The sequence below is a fragment of the Lates calcarifer genome, unplaced genomic scaffold (assembly GCF_001640805.2).
Source record: "Lates calcarifer isolate ASB-BC8 unplaced genomic scaffold, TLL_Latcal_v3 scaffold_89_191, whole genome shotgun sequence".
NCBI classification, from domain to species: Eukaryota; Metazoa; Chordata; class Actinopteri; family Centropomidae; genus Lates; species Lates calcarifer.
This window is the reverse complement of record NW_026118183.1, coordinates 24502-41841: the sequence shown is the minus strand read 5'-3', so window position 1 is coordinate 41841 and position 17340 is coordinate 24502. Positions and strand designations below refer to the sequence as shown.

At 41.5% G+C, this 17340-nt stretch overlaps 4 protein-coding genes across 5 annotated transcripts; 2 read left to right on the top strand and 2 right to left on the bottom strand.

Annotated features, from left to right (window-relative positions):
* Window positions 1-117: 117 nt before the first annotated feature.
* On the top strand, window positions 118-1594 carry LOC127142282 (low affinity immunoglobulin gamma Fc region receptor II-a-like). Its single transcript, XM_051069660.1, has 3 exons — window positions 118-375; window positions 760-1005; window positions 1107-1594. The coding sequence occupies exons 1-3, from the start codon at window positions 252-254 to the stop codon at window positions 1253-1255; spliced, it is 519 nt and encodes a 172-aa protein (XP_050925617.1). The 5' UTR covers window positions 118-251; the 3' UTR covers window positions 1256-1594.
* Window positions 1595-2233: 639 nt separating this feature from the next.
* Window positions 2234-8242, bottom strand: LOC108885214 (butyrophilin subfamily 2 member A2). Its single transcript, XM_018679446.2, has 16 exons — window positions 8191-8242; window positions 7805-7907; window positions 7375-7713; window positions 6940-7233; window positions 6716-6847; window positions 6442-6533; window positions 6137-6184; window positions 5671-5748; window positions 5501-5584; window positions 5293-5367; window positions 4660-4752; window positions 4333-4395; window positions 3881-4015; window positions 3469-3573; window positions 3054-3173; window positions 2234-2760 (listed from the first exon to the last, which is right to left on the bottom strand). Exons 2-16 carry the CDS (start codon window positions 7899-7901, stop codon window positions 2725-2727), a joined length of 1791 nt encoding a protein of 596 aa, XP_018534962.1. The 5' UTR covers window positions 7902-7907; window positions 8191-8242; the 3' UTR covers window positions 2234-2724.
* Window positions 8243-9018: 776 nt separating this feature from the next.
* LOC108885213 (low affinity immunoglobulin gamma Fc region receptor III-A-like) lies at window positions 9019-12409 on the top strand. Its single transcript, XM_051069662.1, has 7 exons — window positions 9019-9249; window positions 9335-9385; window positions 9731-9982; window positions 10166-10411; window positions 10489-10611; window positions 11290-11355; window positions 12258-12409. Exons 1-7 carry the CDS (start codon window positions 9219-9221, stop codon window positions 12407-12409), a joined length of 921 nt encoding a protein of 306 aa, XP_050925619.1. The 5' UTR covers window positions 9019-9218.
* A 532-nt stretch (window positions 12410-12941) lies between these two features.
* On the bottom strand, window positions 12942-16869 carry LOC108885205 (uncharacterized). Of its 2 annotated transcripts, XM_018679441.2 has the most exons (5): window positions 16724-16869; window positions 16403-16515; window positions 15566-15907; window positions 15273-15392; window positions 12942-14941 (listed from the first exon to the last, which is right to left on the bottom strand). In XM_018679441.2, the coding sequence occupies exons 2-5, from the start codon at window positions 16497-16499 to the stop codon at window positions 13653-13655; spliced, it is 1848 nt and encodes a 615-aa protein (XP_018534957.1). In that variant the 5' UTR covers window positions 16500-16515; window positions 16724-16869; the 3' UTR covers window positions 12942-13652. The 2 variants fall into 2 exon arrangements, with proteins under 2 accessions (XP_018534957.1, XP_050925603.1); XM_051069646.1 differs by lacking the exons at window positions 16403-16515; window positions 16724-16869 and adding an exon at window positions 16022-16325.
* Between the last annotated feature and the right edge of the window lie 471 nt (window positions 16870-17340).

The window sequence follows — 17340 nt, the reverse complement described above, 5'->3', positions numbered from 1 at the left end:
CCTAAACCCGGTTGACTGATTGTATTTGTGAAAAATTCTATTTAAATTCACTGTTATGTGCATCTTTATGTTTCATTTGGGACATTTGGGTAATTTCTTTCTTGGTTTCAGATGCAGCTTTTCTACATATCACTCCAAACAAGCTGCAGTACTTTAAATCTGAACCAGTTTCTTTTAACTGTGTTGGATTTGGTGGCTGGGGTAACTTGAAAGGGATCGGCAATACTGGGGAATTCAAACCACCCTTTGATATGAAGAGGACGTCAATGGAATCCTCCTGGATCATTGATACAGCCTATCCATCAGACAGTGGAGAATACTGGTGTGAAACAAAAGAAGGAGAGAGAAGCAACTCTGTCTCCATCACTGTCACTGGTAGGTTTATTATTTTTCTTAAACCACCACATCTATTTTAAATTTATAATAATCTAAGATTTCTCATCCAGTATGCTCAGCTGATAATTGTTTGTTCTCAGATCAACATTTTTATAGAACCATGCAAAATGTTTGGTCAGGTGTAAAATATTGAATAAATAATAATAACCAACAACAAAGATTCAAATAGACCATAGACTTTGCTTCAGAATAGTCTTTTCCAAGAAGAAACACACTTTAGCCACCTGTTTCATATGAACTGTCAACCTGCATTTCCTCCTCCCCTGCCACAGTTATGTACAACTTTCTATTGTGAGTAGCTGCAGGTTTCTACATACAGCATTGGTCTAACATTTCATTTTTTCCATCATGTTGTTTCATCAGATGGTTCTGTGATCCTGGAGAGTCCTGCTCATCCTGTGATGCAGGGATACGCTGTGACTCTGCGCTGCAGGAATAAGGCAAAGACCACCAACCTCCGAGCTGATTTCTATAAAGACGGTCAATTAATGAACAACAGTCCTGCAAGAGAGATGATCATTAACAATGTTTCCAAGTTGGATGAAGGACTCTACCGATGCAACATCTCCGGTGTTGGAACATCACCAGAGAGTCGACTGACTGTCACAGGTACATCACTGCACTGTTTGAAAGTACTATATATATCACCACCACCATATACCATCATGTTACAGCTGATATATCCTCTTCATTTCTCTTTGTCTTTTTAGCTCCTCAAAGAGACATTTGCCCACCCTCAGATCACTCCACTCACATTTACCTGATCTTAAGAACTGTGTTCACCATTGTGATGGTGGCTCTGCTGCTGCTGCTGCTGGGACTGATGCACTGTGGGAAACTCAGAGTTACACACAGATAACTGATGCTCACATGTAAAGGAACCCACCAACATCGCCAGACAACCTTTACTTAGGACCCAGTATAGATGCCAACAACAATAAATATTTCTCATTGCATTAACTCAGATAATTACAGCGTACTGACTCTAAATAGAAGCTGTAGCCTGCGCTCACATTCGGTACGTGTCAGTGTGCACTGTACACACACGCAGCTTCACCACGTGTCAGTGCGTGACACTGAGCACAACAACAGTCAGTGTTTTTTAATGAAGTCAAATGAGCTTATAATAACTGAAACATTATCACATGAGGATTTAGCCTTTTATCATCTGGATGTAAGAATGTGCTTTTTCTGCTGTAGACAATGTTGAGAATGATCATGTTTGATAAAATAAATATGTTCATATAGTCATTAGTATCTCTACATTGTACCTTTACCAGTAGTAGTTTTAGTAGGAGTGGGGCGGGGTGTGGGTGGGGGTTGTGACCCAGTAGAGCTTTATGCCTAACAATCTGACTGATGAATGACAGATATAGGTTATATAAGAAAGTGTCTCACTCATCATCTAGAATATCTGGCAGATAAGGATAAACTGGAGTTCAAAAAGATTTTTATTTTCTTTTTTTCCTCATGTTGTGTTTTTAAATTCTCTTTCTCTTTGTTAAAGTTGGTATAAAGAATCAAACGTCTCTGTATCTCATGTTGGTAGCTGCAGGAGCTGTTGAACTTTCTCACACTCAGAAAAGGTTCAAACCCACAGATGTTCTGACTGATGCATGGACTATTTTTAAAAAGCCTCCTGTCAGTTTTCTCACTGTGTGTTGGTGTGTGTGTTTTAGATGCTGCAGATGCTGCTGACAGTTTGAGCTCAGAAACAAACCACACGAGGAAATGTGTTTATGTAGACGAGGAGACGCTGATAAAGACGTATGAGTTAAATCATGAGGAGTTCAATTAAACTTCCACATCAGGTTAAATATGACTCCGGTATATTAGAAACACTTGACAAGATTTTATTTTTTTAAAGAATTAGCTCTGAATAAGTTCTATATATAGAGACAGTAAAACTTTCCTGTTGATGCACGATCACATCACAGGTTTAAACACTGGCCGACATTTTGCACAGGAAAATAACATTTGAACTGGTCTCAGCTCACATTTTGATTTGATTTATTTTACCCTTTGTTTTTATTAAATTATTCTTCTGATCAATGAAGAGTTGTTTGTCAGGAAAATATACAGATACAAAAACAACAAAAATGAAAATAATGAAAAGAAATAACAGATAAAACTGGGTCACAGCTCTGCAGGTGTGAATTGTTACACAGTGAAACACAATGTTAAAGTGTTGACGTCATATTCACAGAACAGGTCTGACGCATTTTCTCCAAATTGAATTCAGTTTTTCATGTGGTTCAACTCTTCAGGAGAAAACAGTTGTTCTGCTCTGATGTGTTTTAAAGTCACAGCACAGTTCACTGATTCAGATTAATGTCTGGCTGTACGTGTCCTCCTGGTCACTTCCTGTTGGTGACAGAGAAAGAACAACTGAGTTTAAACAATCAAACAGTAATAACAGCTGGTTTGATAATCAGACTGTGTGGTTTGATGTATGTGAAGAACCAAAGTACCTGGACACCTGAACATGATGTTAATGAGCTGCATCACAGTGAGAAGACTAATGTGTAACAGATGAGAAACGCTGCAGCAGTGAGGTTTCCCTCCTTTAACTACACTGAAGGATGACGACAGGTGTCCACATACTTTTGGCCTCATAATGTGTCTGTGACACTGAGTGATGCACACTGATCTCAGACCTGTCTGGAGTCATTGAACAGGGTGACCACTGTTTGGTTTCCAGTTCCCCAGGATGGCTGACCAGCCCACACCAGCTCAGTCTTGGTACTGAGGGACTTACCACAACCTGCAGCCCAGATCTGAAGAGAACAGACATCACTGATTCACTGGAACATCAGACACCTGCAGGTTAAACCCTGAAACAGTCATGGATTCAAGCATCTACAGCTGATACCATTTAGTTTTCTGTTGGACTGGGTTTGGTTTGTTTGAGTGAGGAAAAGAAGAGCAGTGAAATCTGCTGCTGCTTTTTCCTCAGTTTTCTTATTTCACATGAAGTCAGTGATGTTTGAAGCAGAGTCAGTCTGCAGAGTTTCAGCTGCAGCTTCATGTAGTCAACAACTAACACACACAGAGAAATGAAGAGAGACTCACAGTGACAGTCTCTTTAGCTCTGAGAGTGAAGCGTCTGAATGTGTACATGATGTGTTTTCTGTCATCGACCTTTACATCCATCCTCCAGCCTCCCAGTGGTTGATCCTGTATGAAATGATTATATGAGAGAAGATGAGACAGAGACTCTGACAAATCACCATGAGCAGTTTTCACCAAACATCTTCAGCCTGTAACAGGATGAGATTCTCTACAGGTCAGAGGTTCTGTTGACTCGTGGTGAGTTCATGTTAGAAACCTGTCAGATAACATGACTGGACTGAGTGGAAGAATGTGATCTGATGACATTTCGATTTTCCACTATTCATTTTCAATTATTTGTTAACATATTGTTCTACATATTGTCCTAATATGAGACTCATCCACTCATTCACACCAACAACACCAACATTACCTCAGAGCTCAGGTTCCTCAGATGGATGTATTTGCCCTCAGGGTCGATTTCATCCACAATGATGGTTGAACTCTGACTGACTGAGCTGCTGCTCTTCACCTGAGAGGACTGAGACTCTGAGACTCTACCTGCTGACTGAGAGGGAGACCACACACACACACACACACACACACACACACACACACACACACACACACACACACACACACACATTTACTTTTAGATGTGACATGATTGCACATATTCACTTACTTACTACACCTGTCAATCATATTTGATTGAGCATGAGCCTTTGACCACAGGTGAGTGGGAATAATTAGACACAAAGGAAGGAAACTGAGGACAAACAAGGCTGGAGACTAATGAGTGTGATGTGGAGAAGATGCAGAGAGAAAGAGCTGAGTAACATGTCAGTCATCTACATTCACAGAGGACATGATGATCACATTAACCTGCTTTGTCTGACTCTTCAGTCTCTCCTCTTCTCTCTCAGCAGCAGTTTGGTTTCTCTCCAGCTGAGGTTGTAGAGAGACGAGGAGAAAGAGTTGATGTGAGACATGATGTTTGTAAAGAATGTCAGTGATGATACAACACAATCACAGCTGAGGTAAAAAGTCAAAGATCAGATCAATCATCTGATTATTGATCACACAGTGAGGAGTGTGATCCTGTACAACGACTCTGAGAGAGGAGACGAACAGAGAGTTCACAGAGATCTGAACAAACATGTGGACTGAAGGAAAACCAGTAACTACACTAAACTAACTGAACACATGAACCTGTTTGTTCTTGTTCTCCAGATCCTGGTTCAGTCTCTGCAGGTCTCTGTTCTGATCCTGGAGCTGCTGGATTTCAGCTCCTCTGTCTTTAACCTGAGGAAAGAGACAGAGAACAGAGGAAAGATGAGGTGGACACATTTGTATTAGTTTGAAAGAAGAAAACAAGGATCTATTGGTGTCATTCATGCAGAGCTGCTGCAGATAAAGAGCTCTGAGCTCTCACAGTGATCATTGTTGAACTATTTAAACCACAGAGGCTCAGTTGAATTGAGTGAAAGCCTCAAGAAGATTTAACAAAACATGAAATGTTTTCTGTGAAAAGGTGATAATGAACCCTTTTCCCCACAGGACAATGAACAGACTGTTCGTTCAAGACTAAGCCTTCTCCATGTTGTGTCTCCCTCTGTGGTTAAACTGCTGACATGTTGTGTTGAGATGTTTGACGTGTTTTCATGCAGAGACAGAGACAACATCAGGACGTCTCTATGAAGGTAAATGACTGAGTCACATGACAGGAAGAACAGAAGAGCAGCTCAGCTGTGACACTGACTCCAACATGTTTCCTACAGCGTCTCCTTTAAACTGCATTAGATTAGATTATAAAAACAGGAAGTTAACAATGATCAGATCAACCTTCTTTGTCTTTGACTCCAGCTGATCCTTCAGTCTCTTCTCTTCTCTCTCAGCATCAGTTTGTTTTCTCTGCAGCTGAGGTTGAAGACAGACGAGGAGAAAGAGTTGATGTGAGACATAATCTTTTTAAGGATTCATCATGTATTATGCAGAGCTGTAAAACAACATAAACAGAAAGAAATGATCTATTGAAGATCAAGAGTTGAACCTTGTTCTCCAGGTTCTGCAGGTCAGTCTTCAGCCTCTGATTCTCAGTCCTGAGTTTGTGCAGTTCAGTTTGTTTTTCTTTAAACTGGAGAAGATCAAGAGAAACACTGTGAGAGACATTTACTCATTTACAAAGATGTCAATATGAACCTTCCTGGTTTTGGTCTGGACCTCTGTTTCCTTGTTCTCCAGCTGCTTCCTCAGTCTTTCTACTTCCTCCTCAGGCTCCTCCTTCCTCTGTACTCCATCCTGGATCATATGAAGACATGTGAATGAACAAACAGATAAAATGAATCAGAGTATTGCTGAACACCAGGTGGGAGTGTTGAGACAGTCGTCCCTGCAGCAGAGACTCTGCAGTGTGTTCTCTGTGTCTTTGGAACATTTGGTTTCCTCTCAGTGGAAACTGAACGAACTCAGGTTTTCTCTGCTGCTCTTCTGCTTTGATCGAGTAGTTAATGAAGAGAATGAAGAGGATGAAGCAACAAGCAGCAGAGGAAACAGTCTGTCTGTCTCTGACCTCAGTCCCTGTCCACTGATGACAGGTGATAATCATGGACGTCTGTGTTTCTGTAGATGAGTCTGTTTGTATCAGAGCTGCTCAGAGTCTCACTGAGTTTATACCATCATAACTTACCAAAGACAGCAGAGGATTCTGCTGTGATGTGGTTCTCTTTGTCTCCAGCTGTGAGGGAGACAGACATGATCATTATATTAAAGCATGTGTGTAATTATACAACCAGTAACTTAACATACAGTCTTCAATATTTATTTTTCCTCAGTATTAGTGAACGTTCTGTGTTGTCTCCTACATTTATTCTCACTCTGTCCTTCATCTTTGCTCAGATTCTTTCATTCTCTTCTTCTCTCTCTCTCTGGAAACTCAGATCTTGTTTTTAGATGTAAAGATTTTGTGTCTTTATTTCCTGTTTATTTACTCACATCATCAACAACCGGACCTTTATTTTTGTTTCTTTTAGAGCTTTTCTTCTTTTCTCCTTCCTCTGTTTCTTCACTCCGGCTTCTCTTGGTTACTGTATGAAGTTAAAAAAGAAGAATTAAAGTATAAAAGTGGTCTTTAAAAGAAAACATTATTTGACTCATTGGACTGTTTTTATCAAAGCAAATTGAATTTACACAATTTCTCATATGATCATTCCCATTATAACTCATGAGCATGACATTTACATAACATGGTCAATAATTAGTGACTTACTGGTTTTGTTTTGTCTCCTCTTCAAGAATAAAAAGACAAGTGAGAGAATAACAATGATGCAAACAGCCAAACTAACAGCCCAACCAATGATGATGGGAACATTAGAACTGGACAGGAAGATGAAGAAATCATCTGAAATAATAAAAGACAGAACAACATGACAGTTAGATAAAACTAGACCTCAGCTGTTTCAAACTAAAACAGTAAAAACAGATCATTTCTACCTTGTATATGAATCTCTGCCTCTGTGGTCTGGTTGATGTTGTTCTGTTGGACTCTACAGGTGAAGCTGTTGCTGTGTCTCTTCTCCACAGTCACTCTGCTGCTGACAGTATAGAGGTCATCAGGACCTCTGACTGTCTCTGTAGGTCCAGCAGAGAGGAGGTTTCCCTCACCGTCCAGCCACAACACCTCAGGCTCTGGATGCCATCTACTGGAACTGCAGTGTAACACCACTCCTCCAGTGGTTTTATCAACCCCTGCTAAAGTTATGACTGGTGAGGAAACAGCATCTGATGCTGAGGAAAAGGAGGAAAGTAAATCAGAGCAGTTAGTGGAAGTGAAAGTTCATACAGTGTAAAATGCATCATCACATTATTAAAATAAAAAACTGTCCTGAATGGTTTTCTAAACTCTTCAGATGAAATAAATGAACTTACCAACAAATAGTTGAACAGAGGATAGTTTTTCCTTTCCTGGAATGAAACACCTGTATGTTCCCTGATCAGAGAGTTTGACTCTGGACAGTTTCAGTGAAATGTTTCCATGTTTCAGTTCATTAATGAACAGTGACGTTCTCTCTCTGAACCATGGATGTTTTTTACTGACGAGCTCTTGACCTGAACGCCTCACATGGACAAACCTGGGGTCCAGGTCAGGTCTGGTCCACTCCACTGTCAGGTCAGTAACATCCTCAGCAGGGTCCAGACGACATGGTAAAGTGACGTTATCACCATGTGTTGCTACTATTGGCTGAGATGAACCAATCAGAGACTGACCTGCAGAGAGACTGATTATTATAGCTTATCACTGACATGGCAGTGGCTGTGTGTGTGTGTGTGTGTGTGTGTGTGTGTGTGTGTTAGTTACCTGTACACAGGTGAATCAGGAGGAGGAGGAAAACCAGAACACTGAGGGCTCTGAGAGGAGACGTAGGAGACTTTGTGTCTGTGTGGACAAACATCATGAAGAACTGAGGAGGAGAAGAAAACAGTCACAAACACATGAAAAACAGGCTTTTGTTCATTTTAGTAAAACTCCTACACAGCTGCTGTCAGTATCACTATCAGTATCACTGCTTTATACTTTCACTTCTGTCCCACAGTGAGTCCTCCTGTGTCTGTCTGTCAGTGTCTCACACTCTGTTTTAAAGCCGTCTTTCTTTAAGAACCTTTTAATGCCACAGGACTCTGCTGTTGAAATGTGAAACAGTGTCTTTCTCCTGTATTTTAGATGAAATGTTAGAGACGACGTACCTGCTGAGTGTGGAGCGCTGCACTCTCTTCACCTGACTGACTGACTGACCGACTGACTGTAAATCATTGACAGGCTGCTGCTCTTTACTCTGTCTGTTATCAACAGCTCCATACAGTTTATGAGGAACTGAGGTCTCATAAATAATTTCTTTTTGTCGAGTCTGATGTTTGTATTGTTTCATCATTAAAACCACATTGATGCACAGGCCTTTAGGTTTAGAAACTCATTAACATAAAACCACCATAGTTGGTCAAATTAAATGAATTAATTAATGACATTGTTTAAAAAAGTATCATCAGATTCAAACCAGACGTAACTGGTTGATGATCTTCTGCTCGACAAATATTTAGACTCATTATGACGATCTGAGAGTTTATCAGCAGCTGAACTTTGAACTCAGTTCTAAAATAATTCACTGTAATCAGATCAGTCAGTTTCAGTTGTCTCTAACAACATCTCTGTGTTGTAGTAACAACAGATGACAGGTCTGCTGGTTCACTGCAGGGGGCAGGAGAGGACTTATTGATTATCATATCAGCCATCTTTTCCTCTGTGGCTGTGCTAACAGAGCTGGACACTGACTGGACCACCTCCATCAGATAACAAACACTGAGGATTGAGAGATGCTGATGCTTCTTTTCAACATCTGCAGCAGCACACTACTCAATATACATTAATTACATTAATTTCATTAGTGCTAGTATTCACTAAGGATGGATGTTTAAACATGGTGCATTTACTTCCACCTGATAAGTGTTCAGGTCTCTGCAGAGAGACCGAGGATGAGGCCTCTTCAACATCTGGAAGAATGAATGCTTCTCTCCCGTCTGTTCAGCCTCTGCAGATGAACTGTGGATGAAGCTGATTCACCTCTGCTGTGTGAGACAGCTTCAGACTCAGTGTATCTGTGTGTTGAAGCCTCAGTGAGCTCAGCCTCCTCCTCTCCAGAGACTCAGGAAGAGGAAGTCCTCCCTCCGTCCCCTCTGAGCTGTGGTTCAGTCTGAGGCTCAGTCAGCAGTGAGACATCATGGAGGTCACAGCTCTCTGCTTCAGACTGAGTGAGTACTGACTCTCAGCTTGATGGTTTCTTCTGTAGAAATGTGTCTGTGTCTGACTCTCAGGTTTCTCTGTTTCTCTGTGCAGTGATGGTTCTGATGGTTCTGTTGGACTCTAATGTTCACTCACAAACAGATGGTGAGTGTAAATACTTCATCCTCAGCATGCACTGATTACTGCTGTTACTGCATTATGTTTTCATCTCTGAACTGAACCCAGGTTAAAGGTTGTTATCAACCATCTACACCTCCACGTCCATGTCTCTAGAGTTCTACAGCTTCTAGATTTTTCTGTTGATCTGGAATCAAACAGTTGAATTTTGTGAAGTTCAGTTTCAGTCTTTCACGTTCACATTGAAGTAAAGGACACCAGTGTGTATTCAAGCAGTAAGATCTACATTAACCTGGTGTCTGTTACAAAGTGCATTGATTTCTCTTGATTAGATCACATTTTTTCATTGGTCTTTGTCTGTCTGTTTTTCAGGTTCATTGTTTCTCATCGTTCCAAACAGACTTCAGTTCTTTCAATATGAGTCTGTGTCGTTTCACTGTGAGCTTCCTGATGGGTCATCTCAGCTGAGAGGAATCAGGAATAATAACCAGTTTGTTCCTAACTGTGATATGAGAAGAACATTAACCTGTAATATTGAGCCAGCCTATGACACAGACAGTGGAGAGTACTGGTGTGAGACTGAAGGAGGAGAGAGAAGCAGCACAGTCAACATCACTGTCACTGGTAGGTTTGATTATATGTCTAAAAACATGACTTGTTACTCACCTACTATATATTTTTAAAAAGTAACAGGTTCCTCAACCAGTTTGTTATAAATTGCTTGTTTCTTTGTTCTGTCTATGCTGCCACCCAGCAAAGTTTTTCCTCAGCTCAGTAACATTTTGTTTTTTCCTACATGTTGTTCAGCTGGTCCTGTGATCCTGGAGAGTCCTGCTCGTCCTGTGATGGAGGGAGATGATGTGACTCTGCGCTGCAGACACAAGACAAAGTCCATCAACCTCCAGGCTGGTTTCTACAAAGACGGTATATTAATGAAGAGAAGTTCTGTAGGAGAGATGACCATTAACAATGTCTCCAGGTCTGATGAAGGACTGTACAGGTGCAGCATCTCTGGTGTTGGAGACTCAGCAGAGAGCAGACTGACTGTCAGAGGTGAGACAGTATAAAGTGAACAGAGAACAGGATGTATTAGAGGTTATACACTGATGCTTCTGTCGTCTTTTTATTAGAACCTCAGCCTTCCCACCATCGCTCCTCTGACATCCTCATCCCGCTGTGGATTTCTGTCACGTTGACATTAGTCCTGGTTCTGCTGCTGCTGCTGGGACTCTTTCATTTCAGGAACCACAGAGGTAAAGAACAGCAACGACTTCTAACATCCTGAATGAAACGAACTTCCAAAGAAACTCTAAAATGAAAAAGCAGACATCTGACATCTGTAGGTCACCTGCTTTTTAAAACAGTTTTGTTTCACAGCTTTAATCACAGTTGTTTAGCTTCATGTTTCTTTTTCACCTTTCTTGTATATTTGTATATATTAGAGTTTAAAACTGAATAAAAGCACTTTAAATGTTAATGTTTAATCCCTGCGTCTCTGTTCTTTTCAGTCTTTTTGCCTTTGTATTCATCGGTTTTCTCAGAGACACAAACAGCAGCGTCACACTCAGGTGAAAACCAACAAACAGGTGAGTGAGTGAGTAATCTGATCTCAGCTGATCTTCCTGTCAGTCGTCTGTGTCTGTGTTTACTGACTGAAATGTGTGTTTCAGTCTCTGCAGAGGACGATGCAGACGGTTTAACGTACGCAGTTGTCGTCAAAAAACGAAGAAAGAATGAAGGTTTTTCTTTGAGCTTTTTTTAACATGATGTGAGGAGACTGATCTTATGATCACCTGTGCTCTTCTTATTTGAGTCTAAGTTGTGTGTTTAATATCTCAGATAATAAGGAGAGGGCAGGGTGTCGGTTGAGGCTGCTGTGTGCTGAGATGTGAATTATTTTTGCTTCCTCTTGTTGTGGTGTTCTGTTTTAGACGCTGCTGATAATTTGAGCCTCTGCCTTCAGACAAACCACAGCAGAGACCCACAGACAGAAGAAGGTACGAGGCCTCTGTTGATCTGTCACTTCATAGATGTATTATTAACTCCTGTGTCAGTGTGTTGCTCACTGATGGTTCCTCCTGTTCAGATGAGTCCTCACATCAGCCTCTTTACTCTGCTGTTGTTACTATGCTTACATGATTTCTGCTTGTGTCCCTCTGTGACCCTGAACGCCTCAGCAGACAATTAGGGCGTCTTGAGCTCCCTGTGTCAAACCCACTGTACATCACGTGATCCTCAGGGACTGTTCAGATTATTGTACCACAGATAAACGTCTTTATTTTCTCTCCAACAGGTCACAAAGAGCAGAGACGCCTGACTGAAGGAGAGAGGAGAGGCAGGTTCACTGAGCAAAGAGCGACACATGATTACTAACTTTACATTTAGTAGATTTGCTGATTTATTTCAGTACAGTACAGATGTTTCCTGCTCTTACCAAACTAAAATAAAACCATGGAATCAGTATTATCTGTCTTTGTGTTTCCTCTGTAACTGAACAAACAGAAGCTGTATTTTGTAGATGACATTAGAAATGTTATTAATTCAGTAAACACTGTGTTTTATTTATTACTCATAGCTTTTATATTATTGCTGTAAATACTTGATACTGTACAGTGTGAGGTGTGTCAGTGTCTGTTTATATCAGTGTTCAAACCACTCAGGGAAGGTTTCACTAACAAGAAGTAGAAAAAGACTCTGTGTATTTATATGATTAATATGATTCGTTATTTTTGACTGAAGTTTCCTGAAATAGTTTTAATCTGAGTAAAAATGTAAAAGTCCTTTTTCTTTTTTCATGAATGTATTTTCTGCTAAAAATGTAAAATGTCCTTTAAACATTAATGATGACGTTCAGAGACTCTGAGCCTTTACCTTTTGGTTCTTGTGTGTGATTGGTCAGTGAAGGTGATCAGTGATTGTGATTGGTCACAGGTGCGGAAGAGGAGCCACGAAGAGAGGCGCGCGGAGCGGGAGGAGCGAAAGACGCTAAGGTGGATTCGAGAAACCAGAACCAGTCTCTGTAAACACGGTTCTGAGCTCAGTCTCAGCTGATTCACTGAGTGGTTCGTGCGCGCGTGTTTGTATGCGCTCGTGTTGGTGCACTCCGACGTCAGAGGAGCGCGTGTGTTTTCTCTGAGGAGGATTTCAGCGTCGCAGTCGTCTGGTTTCTCCTCAGGACCGACCCCGAGCTGTGAGCTGGACCCTGAGAGTCCTGGTGTTTGAGGAGGATTCTGCAGCGGTCAGGCCTGTAACCTTTTTTTTTATTGTGTGTGTGTGTGTGTGTGTGTGTGAGAGAGAGAGAGAGAGAGAGAGAGAGAGAGAGAGAGAGAGTGAGAGTGAGAGTGTGTTAGTGCTGCAGGTGTGTTTGCTGTGACGGACTTCTTGGTTCAGAGTCAGTTTGCTGAGTCTCAGACCTGGTGTCTGGAGGTGGTTGAACTCTCAGAGTGTGTTCGTTCTTCATTAAATAACATGTTTGGTTAACGTGTCGTGAGCAGGTCTGTAGTGGACTAACTCCTGTGTAGCCCTCAGACTGAGGGAGAGTCTGTGGTGAACTGGTGTTGCTGTATAGAGAACAGGACTGAAGACGAGTCTTTGCCTTTATTTCATGAAGATGATACAGACTCAGTGAGGAACCAACACAGGAATACACAGCATTAAAACCTGCTCATAAACAAACTGCAGAAATTAAACTTGATGCTAAAAAGCGAAGAAAAAAAGAATAGATTTATTTGTCAGTTCATGCAGAGACTTTTCCTGTTCACATTATAAACTGCTTTATGTATGAATGTCTGAATCACCACAGACTCCTTCTTTTGAGGACTGGTCTGTTTGTTCTTCATCTTTTGGAGAGTTCAGGTTTGTGTTGTTTGTTGGTGTCATGTGGTCGTCTGCATCTCTGCTGTCAGGACTCATCCCTGGCTCTGCTCCACTTTCCTTATCTCGGTGTGTTTCTATCTTTTCTTCCTCTGGATTAGTTACAGTCTGTCCATCCTCCATCGTCTGTTGTTGGTCTGGTTTTTGCTCTGTCACAGGAAGGTCATTGTTCCTCACTGATTCAGTCTCATCTGCTCCTCCTGCTCCAGACTGATCTCTGTCACTCCCTCCATCCTCCTCTTCCTGATTCTCTTTATGATGTCTGTTTTCGTCTCCTGTCCTGAGCTGCTCTTGTTGTCTGTCTTCACTTTTCTGTGAATTGTCTTCTGTGCTCTCTGTATCACTCTTCTCTTCTGTTCCTGTTGGTCCTCCTCCATCCTCTGGACCCTGACTTCTTCTGTCCTCTGACACAGATGTCCTCTCATTCTCTCTCTGTCCTTTTATCATCATCACTTTCAGTCCCTCTGTCTGTCTTGTTCTGTTCTTCTTCTTTCACGTCTGTCTGAGGTTGCAGTTTGTTCTGTTCAGATGTTGTTCCTTCTTCTCCAGCTTGCTCCATGTTCTCCTCTGACTCTGTTGTATTGACCTGCTGTTCATGTGTTTGACAGGAAGGTTTTGTTTTCTCTGCTTCTTCTTCTTTCCTGTCTGAATGACTCTTTATGTCTCCTTCTGCCGTCTGGTCTGTTTGTTTTTCTCCATCATGTGGAGACTGACTGTTTGTGTCCTCTCCTCCGGCACTGCTGTCAGGACTCTTTTCTGACTCTACTTCACTTTCTCTCTTTTGTTGACGCAGAAGTTTTGACTTGTTTTCTTCCTCTGGATTAGTTACAGTCTGTCCATCTTCCATGGTCTGTTGTTGGTCTGGTTTTTGCTCTGTGATGAGGGTCTGTGTTGGCCTTACTGATTCAGTCTCATCTGCTCCTCCTCCGGCTCCTGCTCCTGATGTAGTGTTTTCATTTTCCACCAGCTGTGCTTGGTCTTGTGTTTGCTTCATTACATTAAAGTCTGTGTCACCTGCAGATGTATTCTCTGACTGTGTGTTAATGAGCTGCCCTTCATTTGTTTCTGCTTCCTCAGTCTCTTTTTCTGCAGTGTTTGACTCGCTCTTTGCTGCCTCTGAAGTCTGACTGACAGGCTGACTTTCTGAGTCATTTGGTTTTGGTGTGATATCCCTCCCTCCGTCTCTGCTCTCAGTCTCTTGGTGTGTTTCTGGTCTTTGTGGAGCTGAAGGTTTTGTTCCTTCACTCTCTGGGTTCGTCTGTTCCTCAGGTTTTATCTCTCCTCCTGCCTGGGTCTCATCTTTTTGTCTGTCTCCCTCAGTTTGACTCTGACCTGCTGTTTCTTTATCTTCTCCCTCATCATGATCATTCTCTGCGTCTGCTGTTGAGAGCTGTTGTTGTCCTTCTCCACCTGCTGTGTCAGGATCAGACTCTTCTCCATCTCCTGGACTCTGCACTGACTGACCTGGTGGTGTTTCTCTGTCTGTCCTGTGCTGCTGTTGGTTTGTGTCCCCCCCTGTTTGACATGGACGTCCTGTTTCTTCACTTAAAGTTTTACAATGTTTTTCTTCTTCATCGTTCATATTCTTCATTTTCTCTCCATCTCTGTCAGTTTGTTTTTCTATCAGAGGCTCTTGTTCTGAACTGTTATGTCTAGAGCTGCCCGTTTTCTCTTTCTGTGATTCTTCATCTTCATGCTGCTCTGTGTTCCCTGTGTGCACAGTGGACAGTATTTACACAGTATAAAGACACTGCCTTAAAGTTAATTTATTACCATAGTAGGATGATATAAAAGTTGAGGAGACTGTTTACTTCCCTAAAACCAGAGTAAGTGACAAAATCTGAAACTGTTCTGTTGAAAACTGCAAATTTGGAAACAGATTATTATGTTATGTGAGAATAACTATTGTGACTTTATGTGAAATTCATATATGTGTGAATACTGGATCAGAGTCAGTAGTGATATTCAATGACTCGATGATAGCAGACAGTCAGGTTACTACTCCTCATCCAGAGGCTGTGATAAGAGATGACAGACTTACTGAGTCTGTTTTCTCTCCATCTCCACATGAGATAGGCGACCACAAGAATGAATAAGATGCCAACGATCACACCGATGACGGTAGAGGCAGGCGAACTAGACGAGTCCACGAATGCACCACCTAAAATAAAAAAAGACAAACAACACAGTGTCTATTTTAAAGTAGACATCAGCTCATCAGGACTGTCTCTGTAGGTGCAGGGCTGTTTTTGCCTTGGTCAGGTTCCAGTTTGAATGGCAGGGACTGTACTGTCCCCCAGACGGGAAAAAATGTCAAATTGTCTGTCATCTTACCAACAACAAGCTTCACTTCAGAGTTTATTTTCAGTCTGGGGATGAAGCATCTGTATGTTCCCTCATCAGATGGTTTCACGTTGGACAGTTGCAGGGCAAAGTCTCCCTGCATCAGGTTTTCAGTGGACACTGACGTTCTTCCTTTGTAGGACGGGTTTTGATCAACCAGGTGGTCTTTGCCAGATCGCCTCACATGGACAAACTTGGGCTCCAGGTCAGATCTTGACCACTCCAGGAACTCTTGAACAGGATCGCTCCTGGAGTTCACTTTGCATGACAAAGTGGCGTCATGACCAACCATTGCTACTATCTGCTGAGGCTGATCAATCTCCTGAGAGTCAGCTGAAATAGATTACAATAGGTTACAACTTGACATGAGCACATTATTCAGGGTTCAAACAACAAGACTAAAAAGACTAAAAAAGACTAAACAACAATTCTAAAAACAATGTTTACTTTGCTTTTATCGCTTTTAACACCAGTCTACAGCCTTATCTGAAAAAGAAACCAGCAGTATCTGTAATCACTTCAGCAACATGGCCACACACAGCAGCAGGTCAATGATAAGCTTCAGCCATTATCTAAACCCACAGGTTATCTAACCGACCTCACAAGTTAAACAAGCGTTATCAGTCCAATAAACACAAGCAACACTTTCACTTTCATTTTCACCACAGAGCTGACCTGTGGGGCTGTGGCGCCCCCCGCTGGGTGCAGCTGGTAACATTATCTCTGCATTCACAGCAGCTCTGGCCTTAAAATGGTATTAGAAATGAAATTAAAGCTAAGCTATCAGGGCAGCCTTTTATCAGCATATCATTAGTTAGGATACATTACCTCCATCACAGTGTGTTAGGAGAAGCATGACCACAGCATGATGGAGAATCAGGCAGAGCAGAGATCTACAGGACAGTCTGTCTGTCTCGGTAAACATCTTGCAACACTGAAAACTGAAGTAAATCACAAGGTAAATTCACAAGAAGGTCAACTTACAGATAACTGAGTAGTAACTGTTTAAGTTGCTAATCCTGAGTTTAATATGTCAGCCCGTCACGGTTAAACAGATCTAATATGACTGCAAACTTTTATTCTGAAATTAAATCTAAATTAAACATCAAATAATTGAGGGAAAGTTTCAGTTTAAAAAGGATTTCTTACCCGCAGAGTCGGCGAGCTGCACACGTTCAGAGTCCATAAAACAAACAGGTAAACTGACATACGCCCGCCCAGTCTTATCTACAACAGCCCCAGCGCTCGACCTATTAGATTCAGGTCTGTTGATCTGTTGTAAAAAGGGTTGATTCACATCGTAGTTTTCATACCCAGATCTTAAAGTATCTTACATTTGAGTGTTTTCAGGATGAGAATCTTTCTAAAACAGTGGATCTGATAGATTGAAGTTTCTGTTTGATTGGCAGAAGAAGAAATTACAGAAATTAATTTAAAACCAACATTTCAACCTCTTCTCTTATGTGAGACTACAGATGTCAAACCATTCAACATTTAGCTCTAATAACTGGATTTCTTTCAGCTGAATTGTGGCTTGCTTTCAGTTTATTTGTTAATGTTTAACACATGAATAAAAGGCTGCACTTTGATCCAGTTGCCAGGCAGTTTACCACCATCATTATAAAATACTACAGCAGCAATCACATCTGAGGGCAGTGAACCAGGAGCTTCTTTATTGTTGTAGTAAGCTGATAGAAAGACGACTGATCTCCAGCAGGGGGCAGAGTGGGACCTCTTATTCAAGTTAGCACCATCAGCCCACAGCA

What these genes read in the sequence shown, in the direction of transcription:
- LOC127142282 (XM_051069660.1), top strand. Translation starts at nt 252, where the DNA reads ATGAAGAGGACGTCAATGGAATCCTCCTGGATCATTGATACAGCCTAT. An exon ending in TGTCTCCATCACTGTCACTG is followed by an intron (nt 376 to 759) that starts GTAGGTTTATTA and finishes TTGTTTCATCAG; the next exon opens with ATGGTTCTGTGATCCTGGAG. An exon ending in GAGTCGACTGACTGTCACAG is followed by an intron (nt 1,006 to 1,106) that starts GTACATCACTGC and finishes TTGTCTTTTTAG; the next exon opens with CTCCTCAAAGAGACATTTGC.
- LOC108885214 (XM_018679446.2), bottom strand. Translation starts at nt 7,901, where the DNA reads ATGATGTTTGTCCACACAGACACAAAGTCTCCTACGTCTCCTCTCAGA. An exon ending in GGCAGAGATTCATATACAAG is followed by an intron (nt 6,848 to 6,939) that starts GTAGAAATGATC and finishes TTATTATTTCAG; the next exon opens with ATGATTTCTTCATCTTCCTG. An exon ending in TGCAGAACCTGGAGAACAAG is followed by an intron (nt 5,368 to 5,500) that starts GTTCAACTCTTG and finishes CTTCAACCTCAG; the next exon opens with CTGCAGAGAAAACAAACTGA.
- LOC108885213 (XM_051069662.1), top strand. Translation starts at nt 9,219, where the DNA reads ATGGAGGTCACAGCTCTCTGCTTCAGACTGA. An exon ending in TGTTCACTCACAAACAGATG is followed by an intron (nt 9,386 to 9,730) that starts GTGAGTGTAAAT and finishes TCTGTTTTTCAG; the next exon opens with GTTCATTGTTTCTCATCGTT. An exon ending in AGTCAACATCACTGTCACTG is followed by an intron (nt 9,983 to 10,165) that starts GTAGGTTTGATT and finishes CATGTTGTTCAG; the next exon opens with CTGGTCCTGTGATCCTGGAG.
- LOC108885205 (XM_018679441.2), bottom strand. Translation starts at nt 16,499, where the DNA reads ATGTTTACCGAGACAGACAGACTGTCCTGTAGATCTCTGCTCTGCCTG. An exon ending in TGAAGTGAAGCTTGTTGTTG is followed by an intron (nt 15,393 to 15,565) that starts GTAAGATGACAG and finishes TTTTTATTTTAG; the next exon opens with GTGGTGCATTCGTGGACTCG. An exon ending in ATGGAGAGAAAACAGACTCA is followed by an intron (nt 14,942 to 15,272) that starts GTAAGTCTGTCA and finishes CTGTGCACACAG; the next exon opens with GGAACACAGAGCAGCATGAA.